Source organism: Haemorhous mexicanus, chromosome 1, assembly GCF_027477595.1.
Source record: "Haemorhous mexicanus isolate bHaeMex1 chromosome 1, bHaeMex1.pri, whole genome shotgun sequence".
Taxonomy (NCBI): Eukaryota; Metazoa; Chordata; class Aves; order Passeriformes; family Fringillidae; genus Haemorhous; species Haemorhous mexicanus.
The window spans coordinates 121,401,480-121,428,532 of NC_082341.1; the positions used below are offsets into that span (position 1 = coordinate 121,401,480).

The window sequence follows — 27,053 nt, forward strand, 5'->3', positions numbered from 1 at the left end:
TTTTATTAAAGGGGAGTCAAAGAGCGAAAAGAAACCACATCAGCTGCTGTCAATACTAAGCGAGTGCCAGAAACCCGAAGGCTACCACTGCTGCAGAACAACTGCCAAGCACTATAAATCTGAGATTTGCTGTGACGCAAAGTTTCCTTAAGAGCTTAATTTCTGAAGCTACTGTATTACTTTTCTCAAAGTGGTGTATTTTTAGGTAAAATCCACTTGAGGGAGTGAGGGTTAAGATATAAGTGTGATTTTGATGAATGAAAGAGCTACGCTGTGTGTGGGTTCTTGGCAAGTAGCCATGTCTTTTGGGATCACAGAAATTATTGATGACACAGAACACTCGTATGCCCTTAGCCTCTACAGCTGATTCAACACAGAAAGAAATGTTGTCTAGAGAGGAAAAGTTTTATATTAAACTATTAAACTAGTGGAGATTTTGGCAAGAGGGGAGAGGTTATACATTCTTAGCAAATGTTGTGTATTTTTCAGCTATATGCCAAGTAGTATTCAAATACAATTCTTGCTCTGTGTTTTTTTTTTTTTTTAATAGGAGTTTAAGCTACAGAGTGTAACATGGAGATAAAATTTAAATGAGAAGGAAGGCATCTTACTTTAAATAATATTTAATTGCTAAGAACATACTGGGAAGAATTACGAACTTTGATGTATTTATTGCATACATTAGGAGAACTTGTTATGTGATCTTCTAAATATGAAAAATAGCTTTTCAAGTATATTCTAAAATATTTACGCTGTGTACTTCATTTGAACTTCATTTCAGGCAAATGGCATAAAAATTGGCCCTCAACATGCTGCCACCAATGCAACACTTGCAGGCAATCAGGGAGGACAGCAAGCTGGAGGAGGCTGCTGTTGAGCCTGTTTTTACTTTCTAGCTGCCTGGATGAGGCCTACTTACTTGTTTGTTCACCCTTTCCTCCCCCTGCCCTGCTCGCCTCCACTTCAATTCAACTGAGACATGAAACTTGTAAGTTGGTTTCCTGTTGCAGAAGACTTTATCCTTCAAATTCTTGTATAACTTTGAATAAATGGTTAATGTTCACTTAAAGACAGATTTTGGAGATTGTATTCATATCTATTTACATTTGATTTCTAGGTCAATTGATGTGATTATTTTTGTTAAATGTTGTCTTGTGCCCTTGACTACGAACTGAATTGTATTAAACACTACAAAGTCATCTGAGTATTTTAATCAGTTTGTGTAGTTAGGTTTCCCACCTCCTGAGGTTACCTAATGTTTAATATTGTAGAGCTGTCCTCAAGTTTTTTGTCAATTTTCAAGGCTATGAAGAGAAGCAGAAGGACTCTTTTAATTCTGTATTTATCACTTTCTGTATATATAGTTTAATAACCTGCTTGGGTGTACTTGCCAAGCTAGAATTCTTAAATGCATTTGCATAAAATCTATACTACTTAGAGCTTGAAAACTACAAAAGCATTAATAGGAACTGCTTGGATGCTAAATTTTAAGCCTTTTTGACATTGTTAGCATGTTCATGCTCCCCTGTCATTATCCTGAAGTCCAAGAGAGATGCTTAATGTATATTACTAGAGGCTACATACGTGCTATCTATTTTAATGCCAAATGTTTGCTGTTTATCCACAATTTCCACAACACCTCTTCAGAAATGGATTAGCTGTTTGCCTTAACAAATACTGTAGGTGAAAACAGAGTATGGATGAAAAGTAGAGGAGGAGTTGATAAATTTAAAATGGCACATTTTAAAAACATTAATCTTCTCAATGTTTTTTTTCTTGTTTACCACTTGATTTCTAGGTATATTTTTCATGCAAGGACAGTTTTTCAACCTAAATGTATAGTGGTCGTGTAAAGTTTTCTTTTAGTGACAACTTGTAATCCTAAATATATGGTAAGCATCTTGTCTATTGTGAAGAGGGTGTGAAAATAAAATCTGCCAGTTTGGAAATCTTGCTGAAAATCAAAACTACAAATGTTTTGTTACTTATTATGGTGATGGCTGGGGGGAGGGTCATATTTTTCCTTAAATGAAAGGGTTGCAACACGGCAAAACACAATCCTGTGTTTAAGTGTTTATTTGTTAAAATACAGAATGTTCATGTCACCTTTCATACAAATGTGCAAACAACTGAGTTTCCATCTCATCCTATTTAAATAATTGCAGACAAAAGGGTGATGCTAATGGTAGGCCATGCTTCATGTATTGGGGGAAATAAAGGGGTGGGGGCAGGCAATGACTGCAAAACTTTTGTCTTACTGGACCAATATTGACTGCAACACAACACTGGAGGAAAGGGATCCTCATGTCACCCATTCTAATTGTCAGAACTTGAACATCCAGAGTGAATAAATTTCAGCCTGACGGGTGTAACGTAGCAGTGGTTCTGAGATTAAATAAAATTTGAAAAAATGGTGTGGAATGTTTTGTTGGTATCTCAGGGAAGGGGGAGCCAGTATGGATTTATGTTAGTTGCTCACTCGCTTCTTTTTTACATACTTAGTAACATTTTCAGCAATGTAATATAAATTTCAACCTTTAAATTATTAAGAAGTTACTACATTTACATACTTTCAACTGTTACCTGTTTATTATACAGAGTTTGCACTTATAACGCACACTTACTGTTTCAGTTGAAGTTTGAAAATTGCATTGCATGGCAGTAAAACCATAGGACTGAACTGCATATATGACACAGGAAAACTGGCATGTCCTAACTAGCTGTTTACAAGAAGGAGTGAACGAACAAGACTATTAGCTTGGATTAACTGCTTGAAGTTTTTTTCACTTGGCAATGTTGTAGAATTCAGTTGCTTGAGATGAGAGAAAAATGTGCTCTTACACAGCAGCCTGAGCTTCATTACAAAGGGGAATAAAGTTAGCCATAAAAACTGTCCATTAAGGGAGTGGGGGAAAGATTTGTACCCTGCCCTGAGGAGCAAGAAAGTTCATGCTGTCATAGCAGTGATGATTTGAAAAAGCGAAAGCTTCTGACAGTCTCATTTTCTGAAAACACAGAAGAGGTATAGAATTGCCCAGAAATCCAGGGCTACTATAGTAAAGAAACACCAGGGCTGCTTTTTGGGTGTGAGAGGGGCAGGAGGAATATGCTGTGACCTGCTAAAGTCATGTCTGCAGTCAATTGCTGACCCTGCTGGTTTGGTCCTGGCTCACATGCCAGTCTTAGACTGTACATTATGTTAAGACCATGGTACTTTCAGAGTAGCTAGAACAAAACTGAAATTTCCATGCATTCTGGCTGGCTTTTTTGTCACAAACTTTATGCCCAAGTAAAACTTTTGTTGCTACAGAAATCCTGTATTTTTGTAGGGATTCTTTTTGAGAAGTCCTGATGCTATTTTATCCAATTAGAATTTGAAAATTTTATAGCACAGAACCTAGCCGGAGGGTTTACTTCTAAAACAGTTGCTTTGACAAGATGATGCTTTCACAGGTTTCAGTTTTACTTGTGCATGAGTGACTGATAACTTGCTGAGATTCCATGTTGAATTCCAGTTGCTTTTGTTGTTTACATTTTCACAACCAAAGAACCAAAACATGTAATTGTTTGCCAGCAACTTGTACAGCTGTTACATGTAATGTGTAACCATTGATACAAAAAAATCATACCAAGGTGCAATTTTTCCCTTAATCCCAGTTTAGCATATGGTAGAAAGCATAGTAAATTTAAAAAAAAAATAAGGTGGCAATTGGTGTGATAAGACCTCCAAGCATGACTAAAAACTTGTCTCTCCCATTTCTACTAAAAATGAAATGCTCCAGGAATTTTGGCAGTCATTGAAGAAAGATTAACAACTCCCCCTCAATCTTAGACGTGTGCATCTCTCTTGGCTTCAGTCATTCTGATTTACTCTCGTGCAGATCGGACTCAGCAGTGAGTTAGTGTAAAACAACTGCCAAAACACTCGCTGATAAGCTCAAGTAGCAAGTGTCTGAAGCCCCTGGCAAGCAGTGAGAGCTCCATCCCCTGCTCCAGAGCTGTATCCCTTTTGCTGTGTTACACCTTTTGTGACACTTAGTCTCTTGTGATGGCCTTTGAAGAGCCTTTGGCTGCAACATTTATATGTTGTTTGGGTTAGAGGGGCACACTAAAAGATGTACATTTAAATGGGGCAAGTTTTTTCTGCCTGAAGAGTTTACCTGTGACTGTGCTAGGGCACTAAATCTGTTCTTGGGAAGAAATTGAAAGTTCTTTTCAGGCTCAAAAATACAGATAAACTGAATTGGAATTTTAAAAAAAGTATATTAAACTAACTTAGAAATATCGGAAGACAATTTTGAGCATTGCATGATTTTTATTTTTTTTAAGTGGTCTTTCTTAAGAGGATACCCCAATGTGCCTGTATTTTTCTCTTAGTTATTACCAGCTGGGTATTGCTTTTGTAAATGCTTAGGCCTGAGGTAGTGATTCCTCTTAACAGACTGCTCTTTTGATACTACTGAGTGTCCTACAACTTTCCTCTTAGGTTTTTTGGTTGATTTGTTTGTTTGGGGGTTTGTGGTTTTTTTGTTCTAAATCAAGTTTCTCCTGGGCATTATCTCCTTTTTGTCTTTTCTGTTTTCATATTATTTCATTCAAACTAAATCCTGTGAGCAAAATGCTGCTCTCTGTCTTTACTTGCTCTACATCCGTAACTCCCACACTTACAGGAATTTGCCCAGTATGGGGCATTTGTTTTAGGGGTGGAAGGGTGGGGCAGAGGGAGAGAGGGATATGTGTGCTATCTGGCTGCATGATATAAAATCATGAAGGAAGTATTGCACAGGCTCTGTTACTTGTTACACCTACTGTGTGTACTGGTTTGCATGTGTGGGGGGATATAATTTGCCTAGTCCTCCTCTTCCACTGTTGCATGGGAGGAGATAGGGGAGACAGAGGAAGACTAACAGGTTTTATTTGGATATCTTAATAAATTTGTTTGCTGGGATCATCTGTATGATTTGTGTATAGTTAATGTTCCTCCCCCTAGAATCTCTGGGTTCTCTTTGCCACATTGCTGCAATGTAACTTTAGCAGTATGCAGTGGTGATTTATTGTAATACACTACTGAAATCTCCATTTGTAAATAATCCAGGCTGCTGCTGTGTAAGTAGCTGATGAAATGTCTTTACTGGGTCTGCCGCGTATGAAAGAAACCACAACATTAGGCAATAAAAACTACTAACAGAATGTTACGAAACCAAGACCATGACAAAAAAAGCAGCATGTTGTGGATCTATCATTTTTATTCTTGGGACAGATTTTATTATTTTTGGAACTATTACAAGACTTATGTTAAATATTGTGGATGATAAGAGGAAACAGACTCTTGGCAAACATGGAAAACCAATTACAGCATATTACCCTATTCCCCTTCCAATAAAGGAGGGGCAAAGCTAAAAGTTTATTCTTTGCTTAGCAGCTGGGGGGGGGGGGAACTGTTGCTGCTTTAGCATTGGCTTGAGGAAAGAGATTGTTGCTGTAGCAATCTTACCACAGGCAATCCAAGGTGGAGAAGGCAAACCCAGTGTGCTCCACAGTCAGTTATACCCCAGCCTGAAAACGCACAGTTATGAGAGTGCTCAGTTAAGAAATGGCTATTCTGTGCCATCAGGTATACTGTTCAGTTAAAAATAAATTTTAAAAGCTTGTGTTTGGTTGCAAATCTCTGTTGTGGTGATAGGCATTTGACTTAACATATAAACTGGAACACATCTGATATTTACACATGGGATTTAACTGCAACATCCCATCCATGGCTCTGTGACACAGAGGTGAAATAAGGTATAGGAAAAACCTACTTCAAAGTTTATTTAGAAGTCTGCATGACCGTTGGTACTCCTCTCCCAAATTACAGTCCTTGTAAAATTATCCATGGCAGCATGAATGTAGATGAATTGATGCATCAGTATGTTTGTTGGAGCTCCTCCCCACCCCCTCCCCCCCAGCATAGTTATGATTTTTAGAATTCCTTCATTAAAGAGTCAGAGATATAAATGTTTATATTGGGCAGACTCTTGTTGATGGTTGAGTCTATGGTACATTTGCTGTAAATTACAGCAGGATCTAATTAGCCTTCTTAAGTGAAACCTAGTTCCATTACTTTTCCCAGATTTAGGCATAAAATACTAGGAGGGAGGAAAATCTTATAGTGTGAGGACAGTTCAAAAGACATCAATGTACTATGCTAACAGTTGTCAATTTAACATTGTCTGGGTTAAAGCAGTCAAGTAAACACTGCATGTTCTGATTATGGCATGGGAAAACATTTTCAGATGCAGGAAATGTCTGAAAGAATGTGACTTAAAAACCAGTTTAAATAGCAAAGATACTTGGGAAAACAGAAGTCCATGGGGTTGCTTGTTGTCTGTCCAGATGAGGCAGGGAAGGCTGTCAGATTGAGGCATTGCCCAGCACCTGAGCCCTGACACCCACACCTGGGCCAGTGCTGCTATGCGAGGACTGGACCAGCTGTGAGGAAGGAACTTTTAAATATGGACATTGGTGAGAGGTGCTCATTTAACAGCACTGAGACTGGAGCTGAGGCAGTGTCCAGAATTTGTAGGACACGTGTGAATGAATGGTTTTTAGAAGGAGGGACGGGTACAGAGACAACAGCAGAGGAGATGGGCAAATTTACTTGTCGGCCGTTGGCTCCAAAAAAAGCCCTGAATCAATGTACAACACCTCTCTGTGATTGTTGTATACAAATGCAGCAAAGCTTTGTCTTGAATGTAGTTAGAAACAGATTGTCCTGATGGGGGTTTTTTAATCCATTTTAATTTATGAGGATGACTAGACCTTGGGTTGCTGGTTAGTGTCATGTCTAAAGTACTTAAGACAGAGAATATCAGAACACAAAAGAATTCCTGTGTCTGGTGCCCTTGAGAGTCAAGTCAGCCACTTCTAAGCAAAAGGTGACTGACTGACCTAAGCAAACTGGTCACTGATGAAGGTCTGTCAGCCATCAGTGGTGCACAAAAATCAGTGGATGGGCTCTGCTGCTCCTCCTTGCCCAGTGTTGTTCAACTTTCATCTCAGAAGTAAAACATTCCTGCACAGAAACAAAAACACTTGTGGTGCCTCCCATAGTTACTGCTATGAAGCAGAAATTAAGTTTGTGAACTCATGTGCAATATTGTAATTCTGCCTGGGAAGTTTTTTGAAAAATGCACTAACTCCAGAGAAAGAGGCATCCTCGTGTGCAGGACTGACCACAGTGCATCATAAACTAAGTGCTTTCGCTTTTCCCTCGGTTCCTATCCAAGTTAAATTTTATTTTCTTTCCAGTTTACTTCTCTTCCTTTTTGTTACTTCTACCTTATTCTTTCCTTATTGGAGTTTGGCTGTTTTTTTTAAAGGAAATTATTCAAGAAAGAGTAGCATACTTACAGTTCCATATTCTTCTGGAAGACCTTTTTTAACTATCACTGGTAAAACAAAACACTTTCATCTACTTTGGATGAAGCAATGATTGCTTTTAACAATGTCACTGTGTAAATTTAGAGACATAGTTGGTCACAGACCCACCTATTTAACTGCTAAATCCCGGCTCCTGGATCATCCACCAGCAGTAGAAGGCACAGAAGAAAAATGCAGTTGCCTATTAGTCGTGTTTTTGGCCAAGCACCATCTGAATGGTGAGATTTTGGTTGGTTTGGGCTTTGTTTTGAAGGTGTTTGTAACTTCATTTCGTCCTGGCTTTCCAGTTTAATTCAATTGCTATGCAGGTTGAAAAGCAGCTTTCTTTTAATGAGCTCTGAAATTCTGAAGTTGTGGGGTTGTTGCTCAACCAATCGAAAAGAGGATCCATGAGAGGAGAAACCTCTACTGAAACTGCTGCTTTGTGAGCCAAGGCATCGGCTTGCTTGCTGCAGGAAGGAGGAGACGGCTCATTATCTGGGTGCTGGGAGCCACTGCGTTGGAGTCTCCTCTTCCTGCTCCTCAAGGACTAAGGCGTCTCTGAGGTAAGCAAAGCAGCAATGCGATACTCCCTAGGCTTATCAACCACTATCAGCTGGATCTCCTGTTTGCTCCAGACTCCACCTTTACTTGGAAAGTGCTTGCAATTCCATGAGGTAATTCCTCCTCCCAGCGCCGCGGCTTGTTACCACGACCATGTGCTCCTAGCCTGAGCCAGGACAGAAAATGGAAAGAACCTACCCCGACGTCCCTGTGCCATAACTTCCTCTTTCTCCATCCTGCCGGGCACGGCTGTTCAGCCTCGCGGGCTTTGGCTCTGACCATCGCGGCAGCTGTCGGTCTGTCCGGCCGGGAAATGAAGGAGGGAGGGCAAAGCAGAGCTGCCCGGGCAGAGCCATCGCCCGCCCAGCTGCCCCGGGCACCGGGGGCGGTCGCTCCCCGGTCGCCCCACGGCCGGCTTAGCCACAGGTGCGAGGTAGCACCTGCTCGGTTGGCACCGGGGCCGGTATAAATCTGCGTTATTTTGATTAAGCTCGGATTGATTAGGAACAGGTCCTGGCTAACATACCATAAACACCTATTAAACGGAAATAAATACGTCTACAGGGGGCTTAGCTTAAACGGGTGCAGCTTTGCCTGCACGAGGGGCTTGGAGGTGGTGGCGGGCACCGCACACGGCGGTCCCGACGGGTCTGGACACACGGCCCCGGTGCGGGTGCCCGGGCGGTGACGCTGGCGGTGACCGATGGCGGCGGGCGGGCGCCGCCGGGGCAGGAAAGCCGGTCCGAGCTGACGTCGCTGCGCGGGGGCGGCCGCGCTGTCGCCGCGGGAGGGGGCGGGACGGGGTTCCCCATGGGAGGCGGGAGAGCAGCGCGCCGTTCCCGTGGCTCCAGCGGAGCCCTGTCCCGGGGGATGGTGTTGATCCGTCGCCACGGCAACTCCGACCCGCTGGGGGAGGGGGCGCAGGTAGAGGGCTGCGGTGGCGGGGTCGGTCCCGCCATCGCTGCGGGGCTCCCCCCATCGCCCCGGGAAGCGCTCGGCTCGATCTTCCCTGCGAGGCAGCCCTGCGAGGGGGGCACCCCTCTGGGCCCCTCCCCATCCCGGCCGCGATCCTGAGGCGGTGTCCCGGGGCTGCCTGCGAGTCCCTAGGGACACGGAACGGCGGAGTGCGAGCTTGTCGGGAGGGACGGGGCACAGTGCTCCTGCCCCGCTGTGGCCCGGGGAGCAGAGCTGCAAAGCAGCGGGACCTTTCAAAGGAGCGAAGCCCTCCCGGAGAGGGAGCGCGCAAAGGCGCGGGGAGCCCGCCCCGCCCGGCGGACAGGGGCGCGGGATACGCGGCGTCCCGTTCCCGGAAAGAACAATGGCCGTGCGGAAGCCAGGCCGCTTCTCCAGCCCACCCGGGGCTTCCCTCCGGGATGCGTTCGCCTGCTCGACCTACGCCCTTGCAGGCGGCCGCGTCCTCCCCTCGCTGCCCGCGTGTGGAGCCGCACCATTGTGCGACTGCACGGAAGCGTGGGAGGGGTGACTGCATGAGGAAAATCATTCCCTGCGACCAGGCAATGGGTTTCTGTGTCACTCCAAGGGCAAGCCGGCCTGTCGCGCCTCCCTGACCCGGCAGAATCTGCCTGGAGCCCGTCCCCGAGTCCCTCCTCTGACACAGCTCCAGCGGGAGCGGTGATGACCCGCGTGTTGTGGTACCGGGCCGGCTCTGAACCCGGTTAACAACTGTAAACACAGCACATAACTGTTCTGCTTAGAAAAAGAATAGGAAAGCTGATGGGGTTTACTTCTTTCACTGCATATTATTATTTATAGTGCTATCCAAAATAATTCCAACTTCTACGTTAAGAAGTTACTGGAGTGGAGGAAGAACAAATTCTTTCACTTTATTTTTGTACTTGGCAAAATGAAGGTGAGAAAAAAAGCAATGAAAGTAAATATTTTGGTCTTTAAGTGGTTTGACAATAGAATTTTTATGTCTGTAATTTTTTTCACAACATGAGCAACAAATCAATATTTTTCCTGTTACCTGTTTTACTTGCAAATGCAGCATAAATCTCTCTGTATTGTGTGCCTCTGTGCATTCCTTCTCTACAGGCACTGGCTTTCGTTTTAGTATAAGTTAGACTGGCTTCATGTAGAGAAAATTGAAATTCCTTATAAAGTCAGCTTTTCCTTAACTGAAGTCTTGTGTGAATGATTCAGTACTGAATGTGATGATTAGACAGCAAATTTTATTGTTCAAAGGCAAAACAATTTGGGGTTTTTTTCCTCTAAATCTTACAACTCAACAAAATGCTTAAACGTTGACAGTGGGCATAGCTGGTATTCACCTCATTGAATGCTTCAGCTTTAATTTGCTCTTTGGACAGGTGAGAGTGCACCACAGACACGCCTGGACATTTGGCCCTTCTGAGCAGTTTGTCATTGAGGAGGCAAATAACTAAACTGTAAATGCCAAAAGAACAATTTCAACACTCACAGAAGAAAACCTCTTCCTTTTTTGACATCCCTAGTTTAGGTGGGTTTAAATAAATGGAGAAACACATTTTATGCAATGCATGCTTTTATGTACATACTAATAGAAAGTATACATTGAAATACTATTTAATAGAAAGACAAGCAGCATCTGAAAAGCACATAAGCCTAATTGATTCCAGACACAACTGGCCTGGATTTTGTTTCCTCTTATTCCAACTTTCTGACCTTGTAAAAATTATCTTGATTGTGTTATACTAAAACAAGGCCATGATCTTGCAAAAACTACCATGTGTGCAGGAGCTGAGAGGTGCCCAGTAAAGCGCTGCGTTCAGAGCGAATGCTGACAGCGTTAGGCCCCAGCACTGCCTGGTTTGTTTCCCCTTGCTTATATCTAATCATGGTGAAGCAATAGTCTCACTTCTGCTGAAAGCTGGATCTGGGTTTTCATTTTTAAAGGGGGTGAAAAGTGTGTAGTGAAACTTACGCCTTGTGGTGAATGATAGGTTTAAAACTCTCAGAGCAGTTTAAACTACTGGGATTTTATGGCATTTAGACCAGGGGAAAGAACAGGGAGGGTTTAAAAACATGCATTGCCTATACTTTTTTTTCAGTTGTGTGTGTGCATGTGTGGTGGTATCTCTGTTTTTCAGAAGATTGTTTCTGGGGATTGGTAGGAGGGTTGAAGGACTTACTGGCTTTGATGATAACCCTTACAATACCGTTGTGCTTTTGTATAAACATGCACGGAAGACCCAAGACAGCAGAGTGTTCCATGTGCTGCTGGCACTGGAGAACTTCTAATAATATTTTCTGCTTGAAAAAATCCAAGGCCTGGGAACACTGATCCTTTTATTACAATAACTGCTGTTGCTCCTTCTATTTGGGAATCTGTGTCTTGCTAGCCTTAAATCTCTGTGGAGGGTAGTGACAAAGAAAGGTCTTTCCAGCATATTGAACTGATGATCCCTCTCCTTATTTCTCTGAAGGCTCTGCTTTTGGTTTTTTTTCTGGATCAAGAATAAACTGTGTATTTGGGCCTTTGTCATCAAGGTTCCCATGGGACAATCATTGTAAGCACTGGGATTGCCTGTTTAGTAGCAGGGAGGCTTATAAAAAGCAACTCCAGGTGGAAGTGGGCCTTTTCCTGCTCCTCCCTTCATCCTGCTGCAATTCCCTTTCATCCAAGCCCTGAGAACTGCCTGCCATTCAGACTAATGTACAAAACTAAGAGAGGTGTACTCCCTTGACTGAGATATTAAGAGTGCCTACCTTCACTTATATTGATTTGTTAATGTTCTGGGGAGTTTTGTGGTATACAATGCACTGTGTCAACTTCTGGTGGATGTACAACAGCAAATACAACTCAAAAAGCCAAGCCTACCTCTGAAGAAAGCAAGCAGCTTTTATGCATCATGAAACTTGGTTTCCAAGAAGTTGGCATCAACATGACTGCCATCACATTTGGGATTTTTTCAGCTACCATGTCAACGTTTCTTATTTCCCAACAGATTGCAAGGTGGACATGCTGTGTGGTACGTTACTTATTTAATAAAAAAGCCTGAGAGCATGTGCTGTGTTCTGACTCAAAAGTCATGTTAGTAACCTGCTGCACCAAAGATGAATGTTCATGCCAGCACTGCATCTGTTATCTTTATCTTTTAGCAACTAGTTTACAGCTTTTCTATTAAGTTATAGACAAGTTCCAGGTAAAACCTGCTGCCTTGGAAGCCGTGATACAATCTGTGCGCTCAGTGCGGAATATTCGGCGTGTTCTGACTTGTGTTTTTTAAGAGAGAAAACAATTGGTCCGTTGCTGCTGAGCTGTGCTGTTCTGTGCAGCACTGCCAAAGTGGGCAGCCTCTGGAGTGGGACCTGTGGCGTTACAGATGTGCCTCAAATCCCCTCCCTTCTCAGCCCCCACCGGATGAAGACACAAGATCTTCCTGCCTTAACTGAAACAAGGTTTTGTTCTGTTCACCAGAGTGTACCAGCAAATACAATGGTTGTGTAAGTTGCTTGTCATACCCGAAGTATAAACAAACCTGTGCACAGGAGAGGTGAGTTTCTAGGCAGCTTTCAGGGGAGTTCCCTCAGTGCTGCGAAGCCAAGGTGTTCCTCTTAAAGGATAAAGCAAATTTTAGATATTTATGCAAAATAGAAACAGAAAAAGTGCAGAATGGTGCTTTAAACACTGACTTGTAGCTCCAGCTTTATTTCTTCATGTTTGGCACATCAGAGAACACCTCTGCTTTCAAATCATGTCAGCATGAGTGACGAGTATGCAGCACCTCGTGGAATCAGAACTTATGTGTCTTCTGTGAAATGAGGTACTCCTTCACTTGTGAGTTGGTATTGCCAGAGTACCTTTTCTTAAAAGGTTCAATTAATGGTGTATTTTATTAAATACTTCACTGATTAGAAGGTTCTATTTACAATGAAAGTGGTGAAGTACTGGCACATGTTGCCCAGAGGTGGTTGATGTCCCATCCCTGGAAACATTCAAGGTCAGGTTGGATTGGGCACTGAGCAACCTGATTGAGTTGAAGATGTCCCTGGACATTGCAGGGTGGTTGGACCAGATGGCTCTTGGAGGTCCCTTCTGACACAAACTATTCATTAGTTCTGTGATCAAACTGTGTCAAGCCAATCAGTTGTTTCTTCTCTTGCAGTGAAGTGCTCAGCAAAGGATACACGTTAGCCTGGACTGCGAGGAACTGTGAAGATCATACAAGGAAGTTTAAGTCCTTACACACTTGATGAATATATCTCACACTTTTTAAATGTCCCTATACCCACAACAATTAATAATAAGTGTGAGTGCATTCTCCTTTTCCTCCAAATTGTGCTGTTTCCACAACTGAGTATTGATTCCTATTTAAATTTTCGTCCCTTAAACTGTTTTGTGTCAGTGAAATGAAGACCACAGCTGGTACCTTTGCTACTCTGTAACAGAAAAACATTTCCATAAGCTTTGTACTTAACTGCCTATGAGAGTGTTTTATCAGCTTCGCCATGGATGAGACTGATCTCTCAGAGCTGGGTCTGAAATAGCAGAAGGAGAAATTTATTATCCTTTTTTCCCTATATAAACATACAGTGACTTTATTTATGTCCCTATATCCTTCTGAACCCAAATTTTCCATGCATGCCATTCTAGAGAGAAAAAGGACAAGACAGAGAAGGAAAGAGACAGGCAAGATGTCACAAATTCCTCTGCTGTAAGGCACCAGCATAGCCCCATGAAAAAGCCAATGTACAAGAGACAAAGAATAAACTGAACTGGTGTAATGCAGAGTGTGTTTGTGAAATGTCTCAATTGCACCAAGCTGGGAGGACAGTGACCACTGTAGATGATCAGTACAGAAATCAAAGTGAACTTCATATAGGAAAAATAATTCATCAGTTTCATGGAGAAGTCAGGGTAGATGGTTATAGGGAGTTTGTAGGGCATCACTAACAAAATTGCAGTGGACGATGCAGTGCTCCTGCAAAATGCTCTCTTAGGATTTATCAATAGGTGGCATATGTAAGTCATCAAGAACAATGTAAAGATGACTCCACTGAGCGCCAGTAAGTTCCCAACTGCCACAATGTCCTTGGTTTCATGGTGCTGAAAAATGAAGTACAGAACAGGGAGAGAAAGGCAGTAAGAGATGTAGAAAACAAAAGGAAGTGGTGAAAGAAGGAAGGATGCTGAGCCTTAAAAAAACTTTCAGAGGGAATCAGATAAATTTTCCAATGTGTTAACGGTTAGGAGAGGTTTGATCACTTGTTTTTGCATGCTGGTGAAATACCAGAACAGGCTACCTAGGAAGTTCAGGTCTCTGCTCTGCAGAGGGTTTCTAAGAACAGGTTAGACAAACATCTGTTGGGGATTGTCTGGGGCTACTTTATCCTATCTTTGTGCAGCCTGGAGGGACCAGATGGTCTCTTCAGATCCCTCTCAGCCCCCTTCCTATAAGTTTACCAAGTGGGGAGGGGAGTGGACCTGAGTTTAATGAGAAAACAGTATCATCCTATTAGTTGATCCTCTTTCAGAATAGAAGAAGAATCAGAAAGAAACCACATTTAACTTACAAGAAACCACATTTAACTACATAAGTAAACAGATTTTTTAATTGTTGTGGACTTGCAGTTTTATGAAGTATTTAGGAAAACAAACACATGGTTATAGAAAAAAGTTTTTAAAAAGTTATAAAACTGAACATTTTTAAATGCATCTTTTTCTAAATGAACATAAGCAGGAAAAAATAGTTTATAAGCATTTTTCAAGGATAGTTTCTAAATATTTTTCAAGGATATTGTGTGTCTTTGGCCATTGGTTTTACATTGCTTCCCATTTCAAAACAAGCAATGACAACATCTGTAGTTACATCTGAGGATGTCACACCTAGGTGCTCCTTGCATATGCAAACCCAGGAAATAATGCTGAGAAATCCCTCTTGCTCTCCAGTCCACAGAAGGAACAAGTTATTCAGTACCTGCTCTGAAAAATCTGTCTGGCAGGACAGACAAATGGAAATGTGAAAGTCAGTGCCTTGCCTCCTCGGCAGGTGAACTCTGTGACTGCGGCAGTGTTTCCTCCCTCCCTCCCTCCCTGCCTGTGTGTTGGGAAGTTCCAGTGAAATGCTGCTGCTGTGGAAAGTCCTGTTCACAGCGAGGAGACGTGACCTCTCAGCGAGTCAGATCCAATTTTACGGGCGGCTCTGAGTCAGGGTGGAGCCCGCGCACTGAACTTTGTGTTTCAGGAGGAAGTGATGTTGGTGGCAGCCCGTGTTGCTAAGCAGATGAGTTGCAGTGTTTTTATTTCAGCTGATACTTTTGGCGGGGGTGTGACTTCATTCTTAGATATGATGCCTTCCATTTATTAAGGACAAAGGTCAGGAATTGCCAGTGCTGCCATAGCTGAGGCTCTCCATATAGGAAGAGGCACGTTCTGCTGAGCCGTCAAAGATGGAAATGGGAATCCTTAACGCTGCTCCTGCACGGTGAAAACAAAACCGACCGTGAAGCTGTCAGTTCATGTCACGGACCAAGAGCAAACCTCCTCACCAGCAGGGATGATGTGGAATAGGTCAGTTCCGTGGCATTGCTCCGTTTTTATAAGAACTCACTACTGCTCCTGAATAAGGAGGTGGCCTGGTCTTGTCTCCAGTAGTAGTGGGAACCAGGAGCCTGAGGTGAGCAGTCATGCACTGGCCTGTTAAATCAGAATTTAGACAGAAAGCAAGGTGATCCTGCCTCATACACCAAACTAAGGAAGGAGTCTGTTTGGGAGGGTCAGCGAGTTGTTTGTCACTTCTGTGCCGCTGGCACTTGGCTGGGTGCTGCCTTCCAGCTGTCCAGATCATCATAGGTAAGTGGCAGTACCCGGGCAGCCTTTTGGAGAGATTGAGTGGGACAGTGCAGACAGGCTGGGGACAGCTGCCCACAGCTGTGTGTGCACCCACAAGACCCACAGTGACGTGTCACAGTGTGCTGTGTCAGACAGCCTTTTCACCTATTCCCCCCTAAAAGTCTTTGGTTATGCCATTAAGTTAGCCTTGAGAGAGCTGTATGTTGTTATGTGAGAGATACTGCTATATCAGAACACTTCCACATAAAAGAATAAATCTTGGGAGTAGTATTTCCCTCTTGTTGCTGGATTCCCAAGGATGAGACATCAGGGAATGCTGGTGCCCCTCAGAGATCTCTGCCCCTGAGAGGCCTGACAGGTGAGTGGCATGTGGGTAAGAGCTGCTGGAGCTCGCTGCCCCTCTGCTTTTCTGGTTCAGTTGCTCAGTTAAAGAGTTCCCTGCCACAGAAGTGGCTGTTTGGGCCAGTTCCAGCTTTTGTCACTATGGCTGGCTTGAGTTCCAAATAAAAAACCCGACCAACCCACACAAGTGTCTACCCTGGCTTGCCCTCTGTTCCCTTAGCTTGCTGGTGCCACAGGGTGGCTCCTTGTAGCACTTATATTTCCAGCACTTTTAGCTCTTCAGCTGAAGTCGTTAAAGTTGTTCTTTCTGATACGAGTCTGTTGCTTCCTGGTACTTGCCAAAATCCACGTGCTCTTGGTATTTCAGCACGCTATGGGTTAGTGAACAATTTCTTCTGAAAAAATATTGTTTTCCTTCAGCTTATGGCATATCACTATCACCTGTGCTCTGTTGGCCACTACACATTCTGTCTTGTGTGCTTCCACTGCTCTGCAAATTTTAAGAAACTTTGAGTAAAACTTTCACTTGTGAAAGAAAAAGAAACCATTTGACTTTTTTCACTTCATTTGACTGAAACAGTGTTCAAAGATTAATAAAACGTGTGTGTCACGGCTGTGTGATGTTGGAGCCACTTCCCAGCAACCATGGGACACAACACGGTGCCTTTGCTGGTCTGAGGCTCTGAAATGGCATCCTGAACGCTGAGCCTGAAGTGCTCAGAAGGCAGTTACTCCAAGCACAAGCTTGGGCTCGCTGTATGGTTTCACATCTCTCCTTGCATGAATAAAAGTAAAAGCAAGCCTGTGAGAGGAGAAGTTTTTGAGTTTTGGGTACATCTGTACAGAATTTCCTTGGGAGCTGCAACTTCCTTCACCAAAGCAAAAAAGCTTTCTAGAGGAAGCCACCTGGAGGGCAGGGCAGCAGCACAAGTACTTTCTGTCGGAACTGATGCATGGCTTGGACCTTCACAGTGCTGAGCAGGTGAGGAACCAGATGTGCTTAACAGAGCTGTTCTCCAGCAGGGTGGGCTGCTCTGAGCCCTGTGCACAGCCCTCAGCAGCTCTCCAAAAAGCTCAATACCTGGACTGGGTTGTCAGGAATGAGGCACAGACTGCTTGGCCCTTGTAGCCTGAAGGCCTCCCTGTGCACAGCCTGTCTGGGGACTCAGGACTTTGTGAGGTGTCATCTGCTACCTGCAGAAGTGACAATGTCTAGATCTTAAGATCACATTTTACTGTACATGGCTGTTAAAACAGATGCTGGTTCTTCAAAGTCTACTGAATAAGTAACCTGCCTTTGTATTTCCATGTGATGCTAAATCATTTGCATTCTGTAATTCTGATATTTTAAAACAGGTTTAAATGCTGCCCAGTAATCTCAGTGCTGTACTTCCTACAGAGTACATTAACTTATCTCTGCAGAGCTATGCCTGTCATACACGGTGACTTGCTCAGCTTGGTACAAACTATCCCCACAAACTTGAGAGTTTACCTGGTTAGGTCAAGTGTAGCAATTCGCTGGGGTTTTGTTGGTACACATATCCTTGTTCTGCAACTGCTGTTGAAATTCTCAGCCATTAATGCAAATTCTTTCTAATCTGTGAGCCAAATGGCTGCCTACATCACATGGATTACTTCTTCCCCACAGAACACAAAGGGTTGGGTGGCTGGCTACAAGTGAATTTTCATCCCTGTCATCTCTTGGGTATTTTAATAAGCTGTTACCAATAAGGTTAATCATGAAGATGCTGTGTTGCTGTTTCCTCACTCTCCTCTGAAGCTGCCTCGTTGGTAACTCATGGAGTCACAGCTTTCTCTTTGAGGACTGGCTGAAGCACAAGTTAAGGTTTCAAAAACCTTTCCTCTGTAGCAGCTGCACAGTGATGTATTTTGTCCATGTCTGGTACTACCACTGAGTGTGCTTGTGTATGAACTTGTGCCACACCGTGACGATGTCCCACCCTGGAGCGGTGAAACCACTGCAGCACTTTTCCTTACTCTCTATTTCCTGTTATTGAGGAGTTAGAGAATGGCTGTAATCCTCCCCCTTCTGTGAAAGTGCTATTTGCAGATTCTGTTTCTTCTGATGTTGGAAAGCGTTGGGAGACTCCCAGCACATTTTTATGACCCGAGCAGTAAGCCAGCTGATTCCATAGGCCACAGCCTGAGGATGATTTATGGCACCTGAGGAGCTGGTTCTGTGCCTTCTACAAGACACAGTCGAGACTGGGGCATTTTTTTTCACGTGGAACAAACATTTAACCAAGTACCTATCCATGCCCCCCCCCACTGCTTCTGCCATGCTAATATATTTCTTTTTTTAAAGAAGTGCAGCATTTCTTTGATTGGCTCACCCTGGCACCACGATACGCTTTGAACACTTTTCATGCTTGATAGCTTCTCGCTCTGATTTCTGCTCAACAAGAAACTGAAACAAGTTCTAGAGGGAGCACTGAGGCTGCTGGCAGTTGGTCTCAGTATGAGTTTCTTGTGCCCCTAAATCTTGGAGAACTTAAATCTTTGAAAGCAAGGGGAGTTCCAGGCAGGCTTACACTACACCAGGGTGCTTGGCTGTCAGACTAGGGGCACACTTAAATGATGCACGCAGAAAAACAGACTTGGGGTAAATGTTTCTAAGCTGTTTTCTCTTTGGTCTGTCAACATATTGCAAGAGAGAGATGAAACTGATCACATTTAGTAACTTGCGAAAATACCTCTGTGTAGGTTTGTTGTTTTGTCATTTGTTTTTTCAAAGGGTACAGAAATGCAAATAAAAATAGAACGATGGTAAACTGGGCAAATTTAGTGAAGGTATACTTGGGGCATGTGCTGCTTCAAAGTGCTTTGTTTTTAAATACTATTTCCACTTGCTATTTTTAACTTCACAGAAGACCTTGGCGAAGAACAGGGAGTGTATTCTACTGCACCATCACATGCTATCAGCTTTTCACTGCATTTTTCAGCTGAAAACCTGGGAGAGGTACACCACCCTAGCTGCTGGCCCCTTTCTGGGTGATTGCACGGGCCCAGCTGCATGGAAGATGATGATGTCTCTCAAACTGCTAACCTTCTCTTCTCCCCTTCTCCCAAAAGGTGCCTTCCCCTAAACCCAAGAGAGTCTGAGTAGGCCAGATATGAATGACACAATGTGGAAGAGTGTCATACTTCCTCTGAAAAAGCCTGAAGTATTTTTGCAGCTGTAGTGGCCCTCATGGCCGTGGAATCAACATGGACACCTGGACTGAGGGAGCCAATAACCAGAGAAGCTTTTGACATTCACGTTGTCTGGATCCAGCTCCCAGCTTACTAACTGTGTGTTAAAAGAGCGTAGAGGAAAAGCTGTGTGAGATCCTGTGAGGACAGGATGCCTTCTCGCTTTCCCACGGAAAAGATACGAGGGTGGGTGCAGTGAACAGCCCCCTAAAAGGAGCGGCAGGAGCTGCAGGGGGAGGGTGTCTCTGCTCAGGAGCACATGACTTTGTTTTTCCTTCTCCAACCTGCCACTAACAATGATGGTAAAAAGTTATCTCGTCAAATGACTCGCTGAAAATTCCTGTAATGCCGAGTATCTTTGCACTGGGTTTACGCTTTAATCTCTTTATACTTTTAAGACGCTTATTTAGTTTCCAGAGCAGTGCGGAGAGGACCGCTAAGCGCGCTACTGGTAATCACTTTTGGGTGGGATTTGTCTAATTTACTTACGGAATGAGTTTGTTTCGCTTTGTATCACGAATTCGAATGCAGCGCTTACAAACTCGGCAGCGGCAGAGCAAGAGCCGGAGCCGGAGCCAGTGCCGGTGCCGGTGCCGGTGCGGTGCCGGGGGAGCGCGACCCCGCCGGGACGGGGGCGCTGCCGCGAGCGGACGGGCGGGCAGCGCTTAATGGCCGCTTCCCTTTGAAAGCCCGACCCGCTCGGGACAAAGTCCACCCTAAACCGCGGTGTCGGGCGATCCTAGCCGCGCCCCGCCCCACCCCGCCTCGGTGGCCGGGATGAGAGAGGCGGGTGGGGGTGCGGTGCCCGCTGCCCGTCCGGGGGCAGAGGCCGGGGCCGGGCGGGCGGCGGGGGGCCGGGCAGCCTCTCGGGACGCTTCTCGGTTTCGTTTCGCCGCCGCGGTTGGGAAGTTTGAAGAGCGGCAGTGACACAGTGACACCTCACACACAACACACCCCCCGGGCTTCACCGGGAGTTTCCCGGGACGGGACGCGCCAGGGCGGGCGGGCGCGGCGCTGACCCCGAGGTGCGGAGCGGGCCCCCCTCGGCCCGGTCAGTGCGGCGGGGCGGAGCGGAGCGGCGGGGAGCGCACGGAAGACGCCGTGCCCCGCCGTGCCCCGCGGCAGCGCACCCTCGGCCGGCGGGCGGCCGGAGCCCCGGCGGGGCGCTGGCGGGCTGCGCGCAGGCAGGTTAGTGACCCCCGCCCTTCCCCCGCCCGGGGCGCGGGGGGGTTTCCTATTTTTTTTTTTTTTCCCTCCTCTTTTTTTTCTTTTTTTTTTTTTTTTCCTTTTTCCCCCTTCTCTCCTCGTTGCATAAATTATGCCGGGCGGGGCGGTGACGTCGCGGGGGCGGGGCGCGCGGCGGCGCTCGCCCCCGGGGAGGGGGCGGTGTCGGGGGCGCGCCTTGTGGCGGCGGAGGGAGGGAGGAAGGAGGGAGGGAGGCGGCGGGGGCGGGCGGGCGCAGGGGGCGGCAGCCGCCTGGCTGGCTGGTGTCGCGCTCGGCTCGGCTCCGGCGGGCGCGCTCGCTCGCTCGGGAACTATCGGATTAAACTTGAATCGAGTGAAATTACACAAAGGAGCGAAGCGGAGCCGGCGGAGACCCCGAAACTACCCGAGACCCGCGCTGACCCTTCCTCTCCCTCCCCTCCCTTCCACCCCTCCTTCGCCTGCCCGCCCCGGTCAGGGATCCCCCTCCTCCCCTCTTAGCCCAGCCCCGGTGCGAGCGAGCAACTCCGTGCGTGTGTGTTGTGTGCGTGTGTGTTGTGTGCGAGACCCGCACCCCGCCTCGCCCCCCCCGGCCGACGGCACCAACTCCGGAGCGTGTCCCCTCCTCCTCCCCGGCCCTTCGGCGGAGGGCAGCGAGGGAGCGAGCGGGGGACACCGGTCCCCGACGGCCACGCACCGGCCCGGTGAGTGACCCCGCACCTCACTGGGCGCGGACGGAGGGAGGGAGGGCGGGCGCCGGCCATGGAGCAGAGGACCCGCGGCAGGTCTCTGTCCCCGGCAGAGCGGAGCGGCGCGGGGGTGCTCGCTGCCGGCGGCGGTCCGGGGGGGGTGGGGGATGCTGAGCCCTGCCGCGGCTCCGGGCGAGGCGGGGCGGGGGGGTGTGTGTGTTGAGGGGGGTGTCTCAGCGGGGCACTTCCCCGGGTGTAAATGGCTTTTTGTTGTGCTGCGGCCGGCCGGCCGCCTGCCTCGCCTCGGGGGAGGGGAGGGCACCGGGGAGCCAGAGCGCCGGCGCCCCTTCCCCTTCCCTTCTTCTCCCCACTGCGCTCCTCTTCGCAAGTTTGGAGGGTGACTAAAAATCCGGGAAAAGTTGAGCGAAACTGCGCGGCGGGGGCGGCGGGGCCCAGCGCCGGCCGGGATGGCCGCGGGAGCGCTTCCCCCGCTGACCACGCTGACGGCTCCCGGCGGCCGCGTCGGCACAACAAGCGCTAACAAAGTGAGGGCGCTTCCCTGCCGTGCACGGCCCGGCCCGGCTCGGCCCGGCACCGCCCCGCTCCGCGCAGGCACATGGGTCGCCGGGGCCGGGGCCCGGGCCGCAGCGGGGGCACCCCCAGCGGAGGCCGGGCGGTGGGTGGCGGCGGGCGGCAGGAAGGCGGGCGGGGAGGGAGGAGAAGGAGGAGGGAGGCGGGAGCACGAGGTGCCGCTCCGGCCGCCGGTGCGCGCGGCGGGGGGATCGTCCTGCCCCGGCGGCACCGGGAGGGGGCAGGGGGTGGCCGGCGCTCCCCGGCGGCCGGAGAAGAAAGGGGAGCGGGGGAAAGAGGGAGGGGACGGGAAGGGAAGGGAGAACGCTACCCGAGGCAGCCGGAGCGGTGCCGGCGGACGCCGCATAATAGGGGTTTCACCCCGCCGAGTACCTTCGCTCCGCCGGCGCGGAGCTGGGGCGGGCGGGAGGCACTGCCGCCGCCGCCGTGCACATGGGGTCGGGGCCGGGGCGCTCCCCTCGTCGCGCTTCCCCCCACCCCGCTCCGGGCCATTTTGAGGGTGAGCGGAAAAAGGTGGTTTGAGGCCAAAGCGGTCAGGGCGCGGAGCGAGGGGGGGCCCGGCCGCGCTCGGTCCGCGGGGCGCGGTGGGGAGCGGAGCGGGGCCGGCGGCGGGCGCTGCGTGCGGAGCGGCGGGGAGCGGGCAGCGCCTGTGCGTGTGCGCGGGTGTGTGTGAGAGAGCGGTGGCGGGGGGAGGGGGGCAGGGTTGTTAGTGAGTCTCAGGGAGAAGGCGCTGCAGGCAATGAGCAGCCATCATTACGTTGCCTTCATTTATCCCGGTAGCGCTAAATCAGGGGACACGCTCCCACGCCGGGGGAGCCCCTCCGGGCGCGCCCCGCGCTGTCGGGCCGGTCTTCGCGGGTGGGTGTCCGGGGGGGGCGGGTCGGGGTGCTGGGGAAGGGGGTGGCCGTGGGCACGGGCTGGAAATGGAGCCGGTTTCCCCGGCTCCCCCCGACAGCCCGCTCACGCCCGGGTTTAAAGTAGTTGTTTTTTAAACAGACAATGGACAAAAGGAAAGTAGCGATGGATGCCCGGGAGCTCCCTGTCCGCTGCGGGGCCGCGCGGCGCCGCGCAACTCTCCCGCACTTACCCACTTTCTGCCTTTGTTTTCGTTTGGGAAGGGGCCGAGCGTGCCTCCCCACTACAGAAAAGGGCGATTTTTTTCATTCGCGAGAAGCCTTTTTTTTTTTTTTTTTTTTCTTTTAATTTCCCGTGCCACTTGGGCTTCCGCGGGTGTTTGGTTTGGGGAATATCAGAATAACCTCGGTGGGATAAGTTTGTTTCTGTGTCGATGTACGTCTCGATTTTTACTCTCATCAAAGCAGATCGCGGGCAGTGTTTATCCTGGAAGATGGCTTTCGGGAGAATGTGTTAGCCTTTTTTTTTTTTTTTTTTTCACCTTTTCCTTTTTTTCTTTTCTCGTGTTATACGGGACTGGCGGAGGTACAAACAAGCAAGTTGAACAAAAAATGTTTCTGTTCATTTCCTCACAGATCATCCATTCTAACGACGGCAAAAAAATCTTAATGACTATGACCTTAGCAGCATGGGTAGCTGATTTTTCCCAATTATAAATCCCGTTAGTTTGCGGTAATGTGTGAGTATCAATATATAATTCATATTAAAAAGCATGATCCGTAATTATTCTTCTTCCTTCTTTTTTTTTTTTTTTTTATAAAAGTTGAAATCTATCATTTTCCAATGAGAGTGCTGCATCTGTCGCTTGGAGTGTTTTTGTCTCGCTGTTGCACAACAGAGGCTCTCCAGTCTTTAACCTAAAATGGCAGCTTTAATTTGACTGGGGCCCATTCATTGACAATGATAATAAAAAGGCTGAAAGCTAAATGTAGCTGGATGCTTGGGGCACGTATGCAGAACACTTTACTCTCCATTGCTGGGCGCTGCTAAGAGAGGAACTTCCAAGCTCTCTAGTTTCCACCGTGAAAGTTTCCAACACTTTTTTTTTCTTATTAACAAAATAAAAATAATAATAAAAAACTCACATTGCTCAGCATAGATCATATTTTAGATGTCCAGGTTGCTTACAAACTTAATGGTGAGGTGACAGTTAGAGAGAGCTCCTTTGAAGAGGTCTGCATTTATAACACCAGCAGAAAAATTCTAGTAATCGCTTCTAAAATAAGATGCAGTCTGGGGGAAAATTAACCATTCCTTTCTGAGGTTTGTAACAGGTGATCAGAACAATTACATTCTGTATATTTTCCTATCTCCAGCTACCAAAAGTGGGGAGTATGACTTGTTTCTTCTTGTTTGGTGTTGTAAATGTGCTCAGGGTTTTGCAGAGATTCTTATGATAGTGTACTATTTTCCTCTACGTTAAAACCACAGCTGCTTAGAAAAAAGTAATTATTTTTGGTCTTAGATGTAATGTGAAGTTTGAAACAGTTTCACAAAACAAAATTTCCCCTACTAAAGTATTGGTGAATGCCACAGATTCATGCATCTTGTCCTGTATTTCTGTTAACCTGAACTGCTTATTTTCAGTCTCTTTTGAGCTGTTTTGTAAACTTTATAAAGATCATTATTAAAGCCATTGCACAGGCTCTTAGAAGAGCATTAAATGCTTGTTATTGCAAGTGTAACTGAATTACTAATTCACTGATACTAATTGGATAATCATATTTGACCAAATATCTTACTAAATATTTAACAATGTGATGACATTTCTGTTATTGCTTGTAAATCATGCTTAGGTTATTTAAACAGGGGAAAAAGCCTCATATTTGCAACCCAAAATTATTTTATTACCTCTTCAGTAATGAAGGAAAGTTTCAATCACAGGCAAGGATCACACAGTTCTTTTAGGAAAATAAAAATTTCTAGGAATTTTTCACTGTTACAATGTCAGTAAAAATGAGGGTTAGTGGAACACTTTCTATTGCAATCAAAACTCTGTGCAGTGATGGGAGATTTCAGTTGTGACCAGTTCCTTTTGCGTTTGGTTAATGCAGAAGCCTGAAGATTTGTGTCAAAGGAGCACTGTAAAGGTTTCCCTGTCCATGTAGAGGGCTCAGTTAAGCTGAGGGTAGTTTCTTTCCCGTGTGAGTTATTTACTGTTTTGAACTGAAAAGCTTCTGATGAATGTTCACAGTATTTCCCATTAACACTCAAATAATATTAGGACTTTTATAAGATGTAAAACGAGTTGTTGGCGAGTCCAGGTCGGTCAGGCTGATGGCAGAGCTGCAAGCAGGTACTGAAGCAGGAAGTGCTGCTCAGTCTGGGCTTGGCATGGGTGGGTGGGTGTCGTGCTCAGTGGGCCTGTCCTGCCCAGGCACACAGGGAGGCTCTGTGCCAGGTCTGTGCCAACAGACAGCGGCTCTGCGGGCAGGAGAACCTGCAGTGTGAGGATACAGCAAAACCTAAACAAAGGCAACCCAGACGTGATTTTCTGTCAAGCTAGAAAGGTCTGAGTAATAGAGGCTTCTCAGGTTTTCTCAGAGCTGCTGAAGTGTGGCGGTGAGGCTGCATTTTGCCATGGCCAAGGCATCCTGTAGCAGCTGGCTATTTGGGGTTTGGTTTTGTTTGTAGCCTATGGTGTGATAGGTGGAGCTTGCTAAGGTGGGAAGAGGTGGAGGAAAGTAACCAGAAAGAAGGAGGGTGGAAAATAATGCAGGTGTCTCCTTGAATCCTGTGCCTTACCTCCAACCCTTATTTCCCATTCATTTTTACATGAAGTTTCAGATGGAAAGCCTTTAGAATGTGCTGGTCGATATTTGCTCTTGTGAATCTGGTGTAATTCAAAGAAATGTGTGTGGCTACCAAGGGTACAGGCAACTGTGAGACAAGTGGTGTGTGTGTCTGAAGGTCTTCCTTCCCCCAGTTCCCTTAAATCCTCACTTCCAAACCCTTATGTATTTGTCTGCTGTGAGCAAATCACTAACTGCTCAGATTTATGAGCTGGTTAACTGATGCCCATAAGTAACATGGGTGATACTTTTATGTTACTTTAATGTTCCCTGTATACAAGAGAAAACTGCAAATTTTAGTAAATAATTAAACTGTCTTTCTGACAAATGACTCTTTTGTGTGTAGGTGAGGCTTTTGCCTTCACTTTTCAAACAGAAAAGTTACTGTATTAATTTAGCTTCAACATTTAGCTTCATCATTAAGACAGACATTAACTCCATCGTTTCTCATCATTTCTATTTCCATGAATAGCTTGTTAGCACAAATACTAATGGATTTTAATGTAAGAAAGTTTAAAATACTGTCTGTATTGTGATAAATACAGTGATAAAAAGGCAAAGGGAAACTCCAACTATGATTTAATTTTTAAAACTCTTTCAGAGGAAGGAGTGAGGTACAATATGCAGAAACTTCCCATGTTTTTGTTAGGGTGCTGATGAGATACTGAAACCTGATGGAAGATTTCTACCTGATTTCTTTCTGCCTGCACAATCTGACTAACTTTCAGTGATTCTCATCTTAGCCAAGATCAGCAGTCATAGAAATGCCATGTCGTAGTTGTGCACTAAAATCTGTCTTGGAAAATGAGGTTGGAAGGCACTATGCAGAAAATAAAAAGGAGGTTATGACCTAAAGGACACATTCCAAGAGCCCAAATATGACAACAAAGCTCTTAAGGGTATTCTTAAGTATATAAAAGCTGATTAGCCCTTAGTTTCCAACATTGTGACTTTTCTGAGATGTAAACATGCACCTAGAAGAAACCAAGCCAAAACCAAGGATCTTTGTACTGCTACTTGGGTTCTCTGCATGCTGTTCCGTAGCTGCTTCTAAGCACTCTGGTTCCTTTGCTGCCCTTATGCTAAATGCATTCTCCTTTAAAAAAAAGAGAAAAAAAAAGGAAAGAAAGGGAGGGGTGCAACTTAAAGCATTTTCTTTTGAAAGTTAGGATTCAATAGAGGAGTGCTAGTTTCCATGTAAGCTACTGTTTTAGTAGAGCATTGTAACACATGACTTTGAAAGCTTATTGGCATGTGGGAACTAACCAGAAGCCCTTGCTGGCATGATGTAGGGCTCGCTTTGCTCTGTAGTGACCTATATAGCTATTTTGGGTGTGGTTTTGCTTGGCTTTCATGGGAGCTGAGTCCAGCCTTCCTCTGACATTGACAATTGCTGTGACGAGAGGGCCTTGAGGGGAATGGTGGGGAATAAATAACTTTGGGAATCAATTGTCTGGAAAAAGTCATTGCAGCCAAAATGTCTGCCCTCTTCCTAATGGTTCTGAGGGGAAAATAAAATTTCACTTATATGGTCCTGATCCTAGAGGT

General features: G+C 46.3%; 3 protein-coding genes across 9 annotated transcripts in view; 2 read left to right on the forward strand and 1 right to left on the reverse strand.

Annotated features, from left to right (window-relative positions):
- The window catches only part of RAB2A (RAB2A, member RAS oncogene family), a 42,835-nt gene extending 40,861 nt beyond the window's left edge, over positions 1-1,974 (forward strand). The window contains exon 8 of the mRNA XM_059861040.1: positions 782-1,974. Coding sequence (XP_059717023.1) covers positions 782-877 — 96 coding nt within the window. The 3' untranslated portion in view covers positions 878-1,974. The remainder of the gene's footprint in view (positions 1-781) is intronic.
- A 6,565-nt stretch (positions 1,975-8,539) lies between these two features.
- LOC132326348 (uncharacterized) lies at positions 8,540-22,962 on the reverse strand. The gene is made up of 4 exons (XM_059844422.1): positions 22,886-22,962; positions 21,093-22,445; positions 19,805-19,995; positions 8,540-9,648 (listed from the first exon to the last, which is right to left on the reverse strand). The coding sequence occupies exons 1-4, from the start codon at positions 22,960-22,962 to the stop codon at positions 8,540-8,542; spliced, it is 2,730 nt and encodes a 909-aa protein (XP_059700405.1).
- Positions 20,786-27,053, forward strand: part of CHD7 (chromodomain helicase DNA binding protein 7) — a 132,954-nt gene continuing 126,686 nt past the window's right edge. For 5 of the 7 annotated variants that reach the window (XM_059861041.1, XM_059861067.1, XM_059861082.1 and 2 more), the window contains exons 1-2: positions 20,786-21,222; positions 23,289-23,392. The gene's annotated coding sequence lies outside the window, so the exon portion shown is untranslated. Of the gene's footprint in view, positions 21,223-22,278; positions 22,298-23,288; positions 23,393-27,053 lie in introns of those variants that run through there. The other 2 variants (XM_059861048.1, XM_059861044.1) reach the window with 2 other exon arrangements.

Excerpts from the sequence above, each read along its gene's own strand:
- LOC132326348 (XM_059844422.1), bottom strand. The coding sequence starts at position 22,962 with ATGAAAAAAATCGCCCTTTTCTGTAGTGGGGAGGCACGCTCGGCCCCT. Across the intron at positions 22,446-22,885 it reads AAAACAAAGGCAGAAAGTGG|GCGCTGCCCGCTCCCCGCCG; the intron begins GTAAGTGCGGGA and ends GCACACGCACAG. Across the intron at positions 19,996-21,092 it reads GCCGGGGGGGGCGAGGCGGG|GGAAGCGGCCATTAAGCGCT; the intron begins GTGCGGGTCTCG and ends GGGCTTTCAAAG.